Below are 12,935 nucleotides of genomic sequence, written 5' to 3' on the forward strand. Positions count from 1 at the left end.
ATATGACGTTCGTAGTTAACGACCCTAACTTCTATGTGGTTTATACTCATATAAAGAGAGAAGCATATAAATTATTTAAATTTAACTAAGCATGTGAATTTTGCATACATTACTGGTATAGTTCTTCATTTGAATCCATTAAAGCATATCAGTGAAATGTCGTACAGAGAGACCACACTAATTGATTTGAGGTCACACTAATACATAACTATATTTTTTTAAAAAAAATTAAAAATTTGTTAGCTTTTATTCAAACAATTAAGGTTTGATTTATTGGTCGAATCAAACATCATGTGAGTATGGTCTGACGTCTTGCAAAGAAATGCTCTACGTTAGAAGTTAACTAAAGATAATAATAACATAATTATTAGAACTATGTTTGCGGCGTAACAAAAAGACACAGTATTTTATCCTCTAACTAAAATATTTGAATATTTACTCAATTTTCATGTTTATTAATCTTATACTATAGGTCTAACTCTTTCATTATAACAATAGGATGCTTGGAAAGCTTAGACCACAACACCATTCATTTCAACCCAGATCATCACACTACACATCGATTGAAGAGTTAGTGGTTCTTATAAAATAGTTAAAAAAATGATATAATTTAAAATAATTATTTTCTTATTAATCATGTTCTAAATTACAGCAGTTCGGCGCTCGTTGATTCAAAATCCAAGGACTCATTTCATCAACAAAATTCATGAAAACAGATGGGCTTATTTGGCAATTGTGATACCAGATTGAGACATGTTATAGCTTGTGATAATATAGACTTTGTTGGTTATGTATTAGTGAAAACTTAGTAACAATAATGTGTGCTCTATTTGTATTGGTCGTTGCGTCCGATCACAATGGTGACCTCTGTACAAAACTATATATTCAATAACCAAGCAAAAAACAGATAGATCTATATCGAGGCTTAGTTGATAGTTTGTTTGCAGGAGAAAACCAAGCGCGTGCCTTGGGTAAAAGATTGGTTCTACCGATGCCATTTATTGGTGGTGTAAGGGTTATGAGACAATGATACATGGATGATATGACCTTGGCACAGAAGTATGGAAAATCAAACTACTTCCTCACCATGACTTGTAATCCAAATTTGGAGGAAATAACTAGGGAGCTTGAAACAAACCTAACTCCACTGGACCGATCAGACATTGTTGAGAGTATTTAGAGCCAGCTAGAAGACCTCAAAGCATCAGCTCTTCCATAAACACATTCTTGGAATCTTGGCAGCACAAGTCCATGTCATTGAGTTCCTTCTTATCATGCAACACGGCTACAAGCTAACATGCCCCAGAGCAATACAACATTATTTCCGAGAAAAAATTTGCAACCTAAGTTTCCAAACTAGGTAGCCCTAAACAGGAACTTTTTCACACAGGCTTGCAAAGAACACAATACCAACACCATGTTTGCTGAACAGTCTGACTTGGAACACACAGACTTGCTAAATTTCCTATTCCCAATCCCCCATTACCCCATGATTAGTTCGCCCAAAAGAAAACCAGGAAAAAAACTCTACCATCACCATCTAACAAAATGGCTACTACAATACTATCACTAGCAGAAATGGATTCTAACAGAACATCATCACCATGTTTGCTAAAATTACAGAGAGGGTTTGAACATCAGAACATGCTAAATCGCCTGTTCACCATCATCCATTTGCGATTGAGACAATACGAGGTAAATAAATGCTACTACCAACGATACAGCAAACTCTGATCGGATGAGAACATGACGAGTCTGTGATCGCTTACCGAAAATAACATCACTAATTGGTGCCACGCTGGTGCTAGCGATGGATCCAATCCAACGAATAACTCCATTCCCCAAAACAAAGACTACCATGGCATCACCACGACGAAAAACCCTGATCCTACCGGCCTACCGGGTACAAGTTACTACAACTATGGACCAGAAGAAATCGCCAAGCAAGAGAAATCATGCGAGCACATCATAGAACGAACGGGATATCGATAAGATCACAAGAGGAGAGGGGTCGGCGCGCAAGCGACATTGCCGGGCCGCGCTTCTGGTTGAAGTAGTTCTTGAGGCAGATCCAGTGCTTCTGCGCGGGTACCCCTTGATCTGGTTGAAGTAAGTCCTTGGCGGTCTCCGATCCAGGAACGTCGCCTCCTCCCCCACCGTATTGTGCGGGATGGAAGGCACTTCGGAAAACTAGTGGTGTGATTGTGTGAATGGAGAAACGGAAGCTTTGGCTGGGTAATGGTGCCGGTGAGTCAGGTTTTATAGGCAGGCGGCCGGCCGTATCCTTGGAAAGGAAACTCTGACATGTGGGATCAGCAATGCCCCGGTCCGTGCGGCTTACGGCGGGGCATTCGGTCTATTATGGTAATTCGGTTCGGTTTATTTAGGTTTGTAAAATTTTGGGTTCTGAAAAATAAGAACCGAAATTTTTAAAAAAAAATTAGGAATCGAACCCGAATAGACTCACAATTTCGGTTCGGTCTATTCAGTCCATCGAATAGACTCAAATTGTAGATAGACTAATATATTTCTCTACTACTCCTTAAGAAAGGAGTGTAGGCGTGCACAGCTAAGCGGTTCTGCCTGCCACTCGCACGCCGCGACATCATCCGCTCCGCTCATTCCCACCCCGCGACATCGTGCCCCTTGCTCCCACTCTCCCCTCCCTCGGCCCTCCTCCCGTCCCTCGATAGCACGCCGCCGCCCGACGCCCCCGGTCTCGCGTTGCCCGACGCCCCAGATCCGCCGCATGGCCCCCGTCCTCCCCGTTGCCCCCTCCTCCAACCAGATCCGTCGCATGGCCCCCTGTCCTACCCGCGACGCCGCCGCTGCTGTTTGGGTTTTTGCGGTTGACTCCGAATCCCGCCGCCGCTGCTCGTGCAGGAGGCCTCGAGCTCCCAGTGCTCCCCTCCTCAACCACCCCGGGTAAGTGGTTCCCATTCCTACCATTGCCGCGGATCCCCCACCCTCCTCCCCCTCTGCTCGGTCCTCGCCCCGGATCTCGGTCTTCTACAGGCTTTCCGGAGCGCAGCAAGGACGCTTGGGTAGGTCGGCTTCCAAGCAGCCCCGGAGATCTCGGTCCTCGCCCACACTCTTGCCTCGAATCCCGCCGCCGCTGCTCGTGCAGGAGGCCTTGAGCTCCCAGTGCTCCCCTCCTCAACCACCCCGGGTAAGTGACATGCGCGCAAGTGCCCCATGACGCCCGCCCACCCCATGATGCTTGCCGACATCCAAGGTACATATGCTCCGTGACATGCGCGCAAGTGCTTGTGGAAATGCCGAGTTATTGACCGTGGCCTCAGGTCTCCTAATTATTCTTTCTGTAATTTACCAGAAAGGGTTTAAGCATGGAGGCTGATGATGTGGATTTTTTGTGTGTTTGTATATATTTTTTTTGTCAGGGAGAGTCGAGCTGTTGACATGGAGTTCTTGTGTGTTGTTGCCGGGAAGCATGTCTGGTCTGTGCGTGTGGACCTTCACATATTGGATAACGGAGGGTATGAGTAAAAGAGTTATAAATTGTTTGCAGATGTAATTAATTTGTGAACATTTGCATGTTAAAGTTCTAAGCTTCTCCATTGCCTTTATAGGAATCTCATTGATGCAGCTAATATCGCTGCATTGGCAGCTTTATCTACTTTCTGGAGGCCTGAATGCACGGTTGGTGGGGACGATGGTCAGCAAGTTACAGTGCATGATCCTGAGGTAGACGTACACTCCCAATGTGCTCTATTGTTTATGGTTTTGCCAATATATCCCTCAAAGGTCATGCTCCCTTATAGCATTAGATTCATTAATTATACTCCCTGCATCCTGAAAAGAATGCAATTATAGAACAGTGATACACTAAAGTATGTCAAGTTTGATCGAGTTTATATAAATATGTTAATAATTAATGTATTTTACAGGTTAGGGATCCACTTCCTCTTACGATACACCATATGCCCATAGCTGTAACATTTGCATATTTTGGTGAAGGTAACATCGTGGTATGTTCAAATATTTGAGATTGAAGTGCTTTTGATTATCATCAAAGCATTATCATCCTCATCTGAGTAACTGGCCTTTTGTGTAGGTTCTTGATCCCACATACAAGGAAGAAGCAGTAATGGGAGGGAGGATGACTGCTATAGTTAACTCAAATGGGGATGTTTGTGCCATTCAGAAAGCTGGTGGAGAGGGTCTCATGTCAAGTGTTACCATGCAGTGTTTAAGAATTGCTTCGGTAAAGGCTACTGATATAACAAGCAAAATAAAGAAAGCAGTAAGTAACCCCCTCAGATTGATGACTTGCCGAGGTGCCCATGTGTTGATATGGTTCCCAACAAAGTTCAAATCAAAGCATGCTTATGATGTAAAATGAAATATAATTAAATTCAACTGGGCTTTTCATTAAGAAATTATTTCTCTACCTACACAGTGATTCTGTTGCGTGCTTTCTTAGCTGGAAAATGTTCTGAATATTACATAAGCATCTGAAGCAGATTGTTTTGCACATTTAACCCTCCTCGATCTCTGCACGGTTCAAACTAATATAATGATGTAGCATATCTTGGTGAATCCCCGAGTGAAGCAAGTGACTTCATCGAGCTAGCGCAGCTACCAGGTGGTGAAAACACATGCCCTTAGATATTTTTAGATGAGCAGGCAACCTTTTTCCCAATGTCATCCAGGTACTTATTTGGGATGTATGTTCAGATCTTGTGATGTTGTTTAATTCTTGTGAGGCATAATGTGTTACAGTTGGAATGATGTCAACCTTTTTCCCATTGTCATCCAGGTACTTATTTGGGATGTTGAAGCACAACCAAATAGACATGCTGTCCTAGGATCAAGCGAGTCTCGCCCTGATCTGGTATGATTCATTGTTTTGTTCAGTGTGCCAGATATACTCTTCTTTGGCACATGGCTTACTAGCATATACTGTTTGTTCAGATATTAACAGGACATAAGGAAAATGCGGAATTTGCGCTTGCCATGTGTCCAGCAGAACCATATGTCCTATCAGGAGGTTAGCCTATTTTCATCTTGTATGTTTGTGTTTTCCTACTATTTTGGGAGTCAACTATTTATCCTTTAAACATCACGAGCACAAGACTTGGGTCCACCTAACTTTCATTCAATGGCAATATGTTTCTTTATTGTATTGGCAAGTGTCCTTCCCCTTAGGATGCCATGGCAACTTTAAGACACAAGAAGAATATTTGGAGTGGAACCTTAGTCACCACCACACCATCTCAGCCTATGTAATAACCATGTGTAAAGTTCAGTTTGGACATAAGATGATTTGTTTGAACTTTTGATAAAATTATGTTTTTCAGCTCAACTAGAAGAACTGTTCGTTTTCAGAAGTTATTGATTACTGTGCTTTTGATAAATAATAACCTGTGTTTTGTTCAAATACAAAACTTAAATAGGAAAGGACAAATCTGTTGTCTTGTGGAGCATCCAAGACCATATATTTGCCCTTGGGGATTCCTCGTCTTCTCCTGGAGCATCTGGCAGCAAGCAGTCTGTTAAATAATAACCTATGTATTGATGTTTAGGAATTGATGATAATGCATGATAAGAATAAGAACATTCTGCCAATAATAAGTAGCTTCATTGTTAAAATGAAAAGCTCCACATGAATAGTTTAATTTCAGGTTTGAGTTCACCAACTTTATTTGTATCTTCATCTATTCATAATGAGACTAACTTTGATATTGTTGTTTACTAATTAATATTAACTAATTAACCTGATTGTGAGTTGTTGAGATGTTGAAGACGAGAAGATGGCAGCGTGGAAGGCGCTTGGCGCGATGTTGCTGGTGCAGCTGTTCAACACGGGCAAGGTGCTGTTTTCCAATGTGGCCGTCGACGGCGGCATGTTCGTCTTGGCCCTCCTCACCTACCGCAGCTTCTTCGCGGCGCCATCATCCTCCCTGTCCGTCTGATTTTCTATCAGGTTGCTCGATCGTCGTCAATATAATCCGTGTCAACAAATTTTAATCTTGGTTCATAAGTAAAGAACATAAAAGGAAAACCTAGATGTCTATAATTATATGTACATCAAATCTAATGATTTTAGGTACATATTTTCTGTTTGCCATTGCAAAATCTAATCACGTGAATTTTATAGTTCCAATCGGGGATATGTCTATGTACTCTTATTTTTGTCCAGAACCCTTATGTAAGGGGAAGTGGAAAGAAATGGATTGGCACACTGCTAGATGGATCTTCCTCAATACGTTTATCGAGTAAATAAGCTTGCATTGTTTTGGATAATTACATCATGTAACCGATTTTGACATTTTTTTATTAATCACCGGCAACTTACCCAATTTGCTGTAATAATAAAATAAAAGGCTACACTATACTACACACTTTCTTGCCATACATTAAATCTGACGGTCATTTTTTTATTCGTGACGACGCCCGCAGCCGCCGCCGCCGACGATGGAGGAGCAGCACCTCTCGTCTGTCCACCGCTGACCGCTCGTTTGTCAGCCTAGCACCGGGGTGCATGAACGCCCAGTATATGCTACAGCACCGCCGCCCCTGGCCCTGCCGCCTGCGCCGCTCGTTGCCCTGTGCACTCCGCGGGCCTTGGGAATGGCCAACCAGGATATTTATCGGTTTGCCCACCCTCTCCTCTCTTCTCTTCTCTCCCGCCCGCTCTCCCTCTCTCCCTTCTCTCCGGCTTCCGATTGGGTATTGTTTATTGGCTTCTGGCTTTAATTAATTACTGTATTTGCATGTTCAGGTATGTTGTTCATCCATCTCGTATGATGAAGTGTTTTATGCTCTTTTCCAATTATTGTTGCAAGTAGCAAAATTAGAACATGTCCTTATGTTTAGACTATGAAAGAAAACACTCATTTCAATTTGTAGGTGTATTTTTCTGTTTCAGTTGGCATATCATCATGAGGATGTGAATTCCACAGGAAGACCCATGTGATCTTATTGCTCCCTTAGATCTTCCACATTTTTTACAGTCTTATTCCTTGCCGAGGGGAGTCCTGCTCCAGTAGTGGTCTCAGAAGGGGCAAATACCATGGATGTTGGCAGGCCTGTGCTTGTGCAGAATGCACCAAGGACAAGACTGGATGCAGGGACATGGGGGACGATGGGGATTGGATTGGGGTACTGTATTGCAGCTGCAGTAGCTGAACCTGAATGACTCGTGGTTGCTGTGGAGGGCGATTCTGGATTTGGCTTCAGTGCAATGGAGGTTGATGTACGAATACAAACATGACAGCTTCACTTTGAAAGACTAATCTCTACTACTCTATAAGTCTGCATGGGTTGCTTTATAGTTTGCTCTTAGAGTTATTGGTCAATCTGCTTCTTGTATCTCTGGAATGCGATATTATATTGGTTAATATAACAACATGCCCCCCTTGAATTTTAAGGTGAACAAGGGCTTCAACAGTGATGCTGTTTTAGCAATGGAGACGATCCATTCCCTGTCAGCTTCAAAATCAAGTTACCCAATGGCTGATCTCACCCAACTCTTCATGACAGCTACCCAAGAAGGGAAAAGATCAGAATCGCAAGGCCAGATTCTTAGGGTGGTAAGCCTTTTTTTGTAGCTCTGTCTCCTAACTCTGTCCCATGTTAGTGTCTGGTAACCAATTGGACATCAAGCACTTAGGGGTTAGAAATATTTTGACGCATAGGGCTCTCATTGTTAATTATGGTGCTATAGAAATATTAGATTGTTTTTGTTTTCAATATATGTAGAATGCAAGACCACTCTAAATTATCGTGGTGCTAATTTTCCTTGGATCACTATCTATCCTTCTGTACACACTATTGCCTTACTAAAGTTAGTTATTTCTTCTTTGTCTACAGGAATGCTATAGCTTAATGCCCTAATCTTTATATGCCTCTTCTTATATCTGCACTTCCATGGGCACCGGGCGACACTAAATTCACAAGATACCCCCTCCACCTCAAGGTGTAAGACCATAGCTTCCATCGCTCTTTACGTTATGTAATATATTTGTAGTATGCTAATTTGATTCACCATAATCCTTACCATTCATACTATTATGCTTGTTTTTTCTCTCTTCAGTAATCGTCGAAAATGGTTCATTGTTCATAGTTCAAGCCAACTTAATTTTAACGCAAAAATGTAGCAGTACTTAAAGTTTCATCTGTAATTTATCAATGGATAAGTGAGTTAGAAATAGTATTTATCATTAATAGATTACTTGCCTACATCGCTTTGAAGATACTGGATATTCTTTCAGATATTGGTGAAACCCCATGATGTATCTGTTACAATATGTGATGTGTATATTTTTTCAGATATTAGATCCCTTGATTATCATGAAAGATGATGGCATTATTCATTGTGATCTAAATCCAGGAAAAAATTCTTATAGCTCCAACATGAGTTAATTCTTCTCGATGCCAATGTTGGCATCTTGTGCCCTGATGACTAAGTGGTGACTTTTGCAGTGTAGAAACAGCAGCTAGAGTGAAAGTAATTGATTTTGGATCAGCACTTCCATGGAGGGTAAACCCATTTATTTATATTCAAGTTTTGTTTGAATCCACCTAGCAGTCTAAATTTAATGCTATAGTAGTATTTTGTGGATTTCAAGTCAAGCTTCTACCCTTTCTTTTTTTAGATCCGTTATTATAGGTCTCCAGGAGTACTTGTTTATCCGTATCATGTGTGTCATCTCTACAATCAGACACTATCTATAATTACACAAGCATCACATGATGCTTAAGTTGTTATGCTTTTATGCATTTCAGCGGTATTTACTAGACCAATTTTTTTATCTTTTTTGTTCCATAATGTGCATTATTTTTCAGTTATTCCCATGTTTAAAATAAAATATTTGTCCCTGTTCTTTGTATGTTCTGTAGGTTCTTGATGGTAAGCCATACAACAATAAGTGTGGTGTTTACAGTTTTGGCATTTGTTTATGGGAAATCTATTTGTTTATGGGAAATCTATTGTTAAATTACAGTTAATGGGCTGAAGCGCGAGGCGGCGTCCCGCGGCGGCGCCACGGGGCACGACAAACTGCGGCTGCTCATCATCTCCCGGCGTGGCTCACGACGGTTCCTGAACGAGCGGGAGATGGAGCGCGCCGCGGGCGACGCCGGGTTCTAGGTGCGGGTGGCGGAGCTCGACCAGCCACGGACATGGCGACGTTCGTGGCGCTGGTGAACTATTCCCATAGAGTAAAAGGTTCATCCATTATTTTTTTGTTTTTCAGATGTGTGGTAATGGAGTCCGTTGCTTCGGTCGGTTTATAGCCGAGATTGAAAATCTGTAAGGGACAGCTAGGTAATGCATTGCGGCATCACAGTAAAACATTGTATTTCTACAGACACTTCCAGTAACTGAACTCTATTTTTTAGTTGTTCCCATAATAGTCAGCCACCTGGTATACTGTTATTGTCTTTCAGATTTCAGACATCAACCCCTTGCAGCTATCTGAAACTCAGTGTTTGGCCGGGGCGAGGGAGGTTGGGAAGGAAGTGGAGGAGAGCGTGCTCCCAACACCGCTAGAGAGTTTTCAGTTTTTTCTCTTATATCACGTTCCTAGGAGCTTCGTGTTGTTTGCATGTGTTGATGTATATATAAGGAAATATATCCTTTTTGTGTTCTGCCTCTAACAATTCTGAACATGTAATTTTGGATTCTTAATTTATGTATTGGTGCTACTTGGTTATGTTATCAGTTGCTGTTGAGAGGATATATTGATGCTTGACAATTCAAATATTTGTTGCTAACTTGAAGATTGTTATTTTACTTCTCATTGCAGTCTATTCTAGAAAGTGTGAGCCATGGAACAAAGCTGGTTGAAAAAAGAACTACATGCATTTACCCTGTTTTTGGTTTCATCTTATTTTTTCTTTCACATGCTTTATTGTAGGTGGTATGGAGTTCTGTGTATCACAAGAGGCATCTAGGTTGACCTCACTCTTCTTAGTGTTCATGCCCACTACGCAAGACAACACCGCAACGCCGATGGAGTTGGAAGATTTCATTAGTTTCGACTGGATCTGGATGAGATGGACTCTGCTTGTAAGGAGAGAGAGAGTGCATGGCTTGGGAGGAGCATATTTTTGTTCATCCTTTTCATGAGTCATGTTACCTGCCATGTCAGATTATGTAACTTCAGATATTTCTGTTTTTGTTAGAAAAGTACCAAAATAGTTTCACTTCATGGCTACTCTCAGATGTGTTATTGTTGCTGCCACTAATCATATAAGGGTAACATTGTATTTGTTAGCCAACAATTTTTGAGATATTAAAGTTGGTGATAATATAATTGTTGTTTGTTTCTATGTAATCGTTGTGCACTAATATTTTGCTGAATATTTTATTGTGTCGTTGCAAAGCACGGGCACATACCTAGTTGTTAAAATATATACAATGAATAATTAATTGAAAGTACTGTTACTACAACAATGTTACTACAACAAGTGACTATAAAAATTAGCATACAAAGATATATATACTATTGTTAAGATGATATCATTATTTCTAGCTAATAAGTTCATAAATCATATAATAATACTATCACATATTGTGAGCTTTTTTATATTTCGGGGTATTAGGTCTATTCGGGATTTAAAGGTTAGGAACCGAACCCGAACTCATACCCCGAATTATAGCACATATAGGAACTGAACCCGAACCCGAAACCCCGAATAAACCGACAATTCTGTCTATTCGGGTTCGATTTTTGGTTTTAAAATGCCCACCCCTACGTGCGGCTCTCCAACATACTTATATGTGTCGTTGTGTCCGATGTTTTTATTTTAACCTTTTTATTGAAAAATATTGATTGGGCCTCGATGCCATGATTCATGGCGTCGAGTTGGCGCCACGTCAGCCTGTCGTCGTCAGCGGAGGACGCACCTCGTCACCAAAATCTATAGCGTCGAGTCGTGTTACCCTGTGGCGCCGAGCAAAGGGTCTAAAAACGAGATTAAGTCATCCAGAGGTCTAAACGTGAACATTTTTCAACAAAAGAGTTAAAATACAAAAATACGGTCGTTGTGCCCTATGCGTGCAGAGCGTATATGTAGAACTAGTGCCGAACAAAATATTCGTGCTTCTTGGTCGCTCGGCTCGTATCGGTTTGTTTCAATTTTATCACGAGCTAATTTAACATCTTAGCTCGGTCCGTAAACGACCCAGCTCGATATAAGCTTGAGCCAGCTCATTAGTTCGAACGAGCCATCATTTATCATCAAAACAAAGTCTACATTTGTATTGGATGAAATAATAAGTGATAGACTATGCTAATTTGAGGTTTAAATTATATGATATATGAAATTATGAGTATTATTAATTTTTCTAGTGTTAAATTAGTATGAAATTAACTAGCAATCGATTAAATTATGGTGTATGTATATGTATATTATTTTTTGTTGTGGCTTACGAGCTAACGAGTGGAGCGGAGCTTATTCTCTGCCTCGGTTGTTTAACGAGCCGAGCTGAGTCACTCGTTACCTTAACGAGACAGCTCGAGCTCGGTCGAGCCGAGCTGAGCTGCCTCGATATCCACCTCTATCTAGAACCATTTTAAGACTTGTTTGATCTTTTATGTGAAGTATGGTTTAAATAGGGGACTAAGGGGTTTAGCGGCATGTTTCTCAAAAGTGTAAATAATTGGCTACTAGGTGTATGCCCGTGTGTTGCTACGAAATCAATATGATAAAATATATTGATATGCAAAAACGCTAACAGTTATTCTATAATTTTGTTAGCATCACTAAAAGTGAATGTTTATATAACTTCAAAAATATATAAGATTGTACTCGTGCTTTGTCATTAACATCTCAAATAAAACACGTTGGATTCCATAAAAGAATAGTTTATTATATAAGACAGTAAAGTGCATGTGCCTTACTACGGAATTTACAATGATACAAATTATGCATGCGACTAAAAATTGTGTTATGAAATACTGTCACTTTACCTTATTCTACCGTTTGCATTTACTATTGGTGCCTATCCATTATTGTATATATCGTCATGTCTGCTGTTTTGTAGTAACAACAGACCAAATAAGCATGAAACATTTTACCTCCCAAAGGTAATATTTGGATGCTAGTACACAGTTGATGACAAATAAGAAACATTGCATAGCTAAGAATAAAAATCAATTGCAAGAAAGTCAACATGCAACCTTAATATATCTTTGAATAACTGAGCTATTGTATGGTGTGCGAGAAAGAGGCTGAGGCTGAGTCATTCCTTTATTACTTTGGGGTGTAAGATAATTGGGAGAACCTTGAACCGCTGAACCAGGTTAGCTTACAAAAGAATCAATAGTTATTGTTGGGGAAACTTTTGATGTCAAATTGTCTGCATGACTCAAAGCTCTGAATTTCCGCTTTTTGGACTCATGTACAAAAGCTAAGGTCTATGCTTGCATAAAATCTTTGGCAATTTCAATTGGCGAAAAACAAATATCATGCACCTAGAATAGCAATAAAGCACAGGATAAGAAAAATCAACAAATCAAGCAAAAAAGGAAGGATTATTATTGTATTGCTTAAGCGTTGAGTATATATAACTCTCCAATCTCCAGCGCAACCTCTATTACTATGGGAGGGAGGGAGATTAAAATGTTTGAATTGTTTTTTTAAATACACATAGTTCACAAAACTATTACTCAGCTACAAGCATACTTTAACTTCAAAAGCATATATGCATGATTCACATCACATAGAAATATAACAAGCAACAAGATCAGTAGGTATCTACCAATATGTTATGCATAAATAAGTATTCATGAGTTGATATTCCATAGTTCAGTCATCCTTACATTGGATCATGGAACGATATCAGTCCTCCAAGATGGCTAAGCCTTAATCAGTTTGGCAGGTGTAGAAAATGTGGTTTCAAAACCTTTTGCAGTAGATACTGGAGGTCTCTGGTCTTCAATACTAAAATCAGAAGTCCTTGA

General features: G+C 40.4%; 1 protein-coding gene and 2 long non-coding RNA genes across 3 annotated transcripts; 2 read left to right on the forward strand and 1 right to left on the reverse strand.

The window, feature by feature from the left end:
• Window positions 1-969: 969 nt before the first annotated feature.
• LOC100273884 (uncharacterized) lies at window positions 970-2,213 on the reverse strand. Its single transcript, NR_156110.1, has one exon. It is a non-coding gene; the product is annotated as an uncharacterized lncRNA (long non-coding RNA).
• Window positions 2,214-3,393: 1,180 nt separating this feature from the next.
• Window positions 3,394-4,378, forward strand: LOC103645589 (exosome complex component RRP45A). The gene is made up of 4 exons (XM_020547293.1): window positions 3,394-3,497; window positions 3,591-3,705; window positions 3,909-3,989; window positions 4,076-4,378. Exons 1-4 carry the CDS (start codon window positions 3,421-3,423, stop codon window positions 4,361-4,363), a joined length of 561 nt encoding a protein of 186 aa, XP_020402882.1. The 5' UTR covers window positions 3,394-3,420; the 3' UTR covers window positions 4,364-4,378.
• Window positions 4,379-4,765: 387 nt separating this feature from the next.
• On the forward strand, window positions 4,766-10,304 carry LOC103643944 (uncharacterized). The gene is made up of 6 exons (XR_561393.3): window positions 4,766-4,855; window positions 4,936-5,011; window positions 5,418-5,947; window positions 6,424-7,219; window positions 7,395-7,556; window positions 7,837-10,304. It is a non-coding gene; the product is annotated as an uncharacterized lncRNA (long non-coding RNA).
• The last annotated feature ends 2,631 nt before the right edge of the window (window positions 10,305-12,935 follow it).

This window comes from Zea mays, chromosome 1, assembly GCF_902167145.1.
Source record: "Zea mays cultivar B73 chromosome 1, Zm-B73-REFERENCE-NAM-5.0, whole genome shotgun sequence".
Taxonomy (NCBI): Eukaryota; Viridiplantae; Streptophyta; class Magnoliopsida; order Poales; family Poaceae; genus Zea; species Zea mays.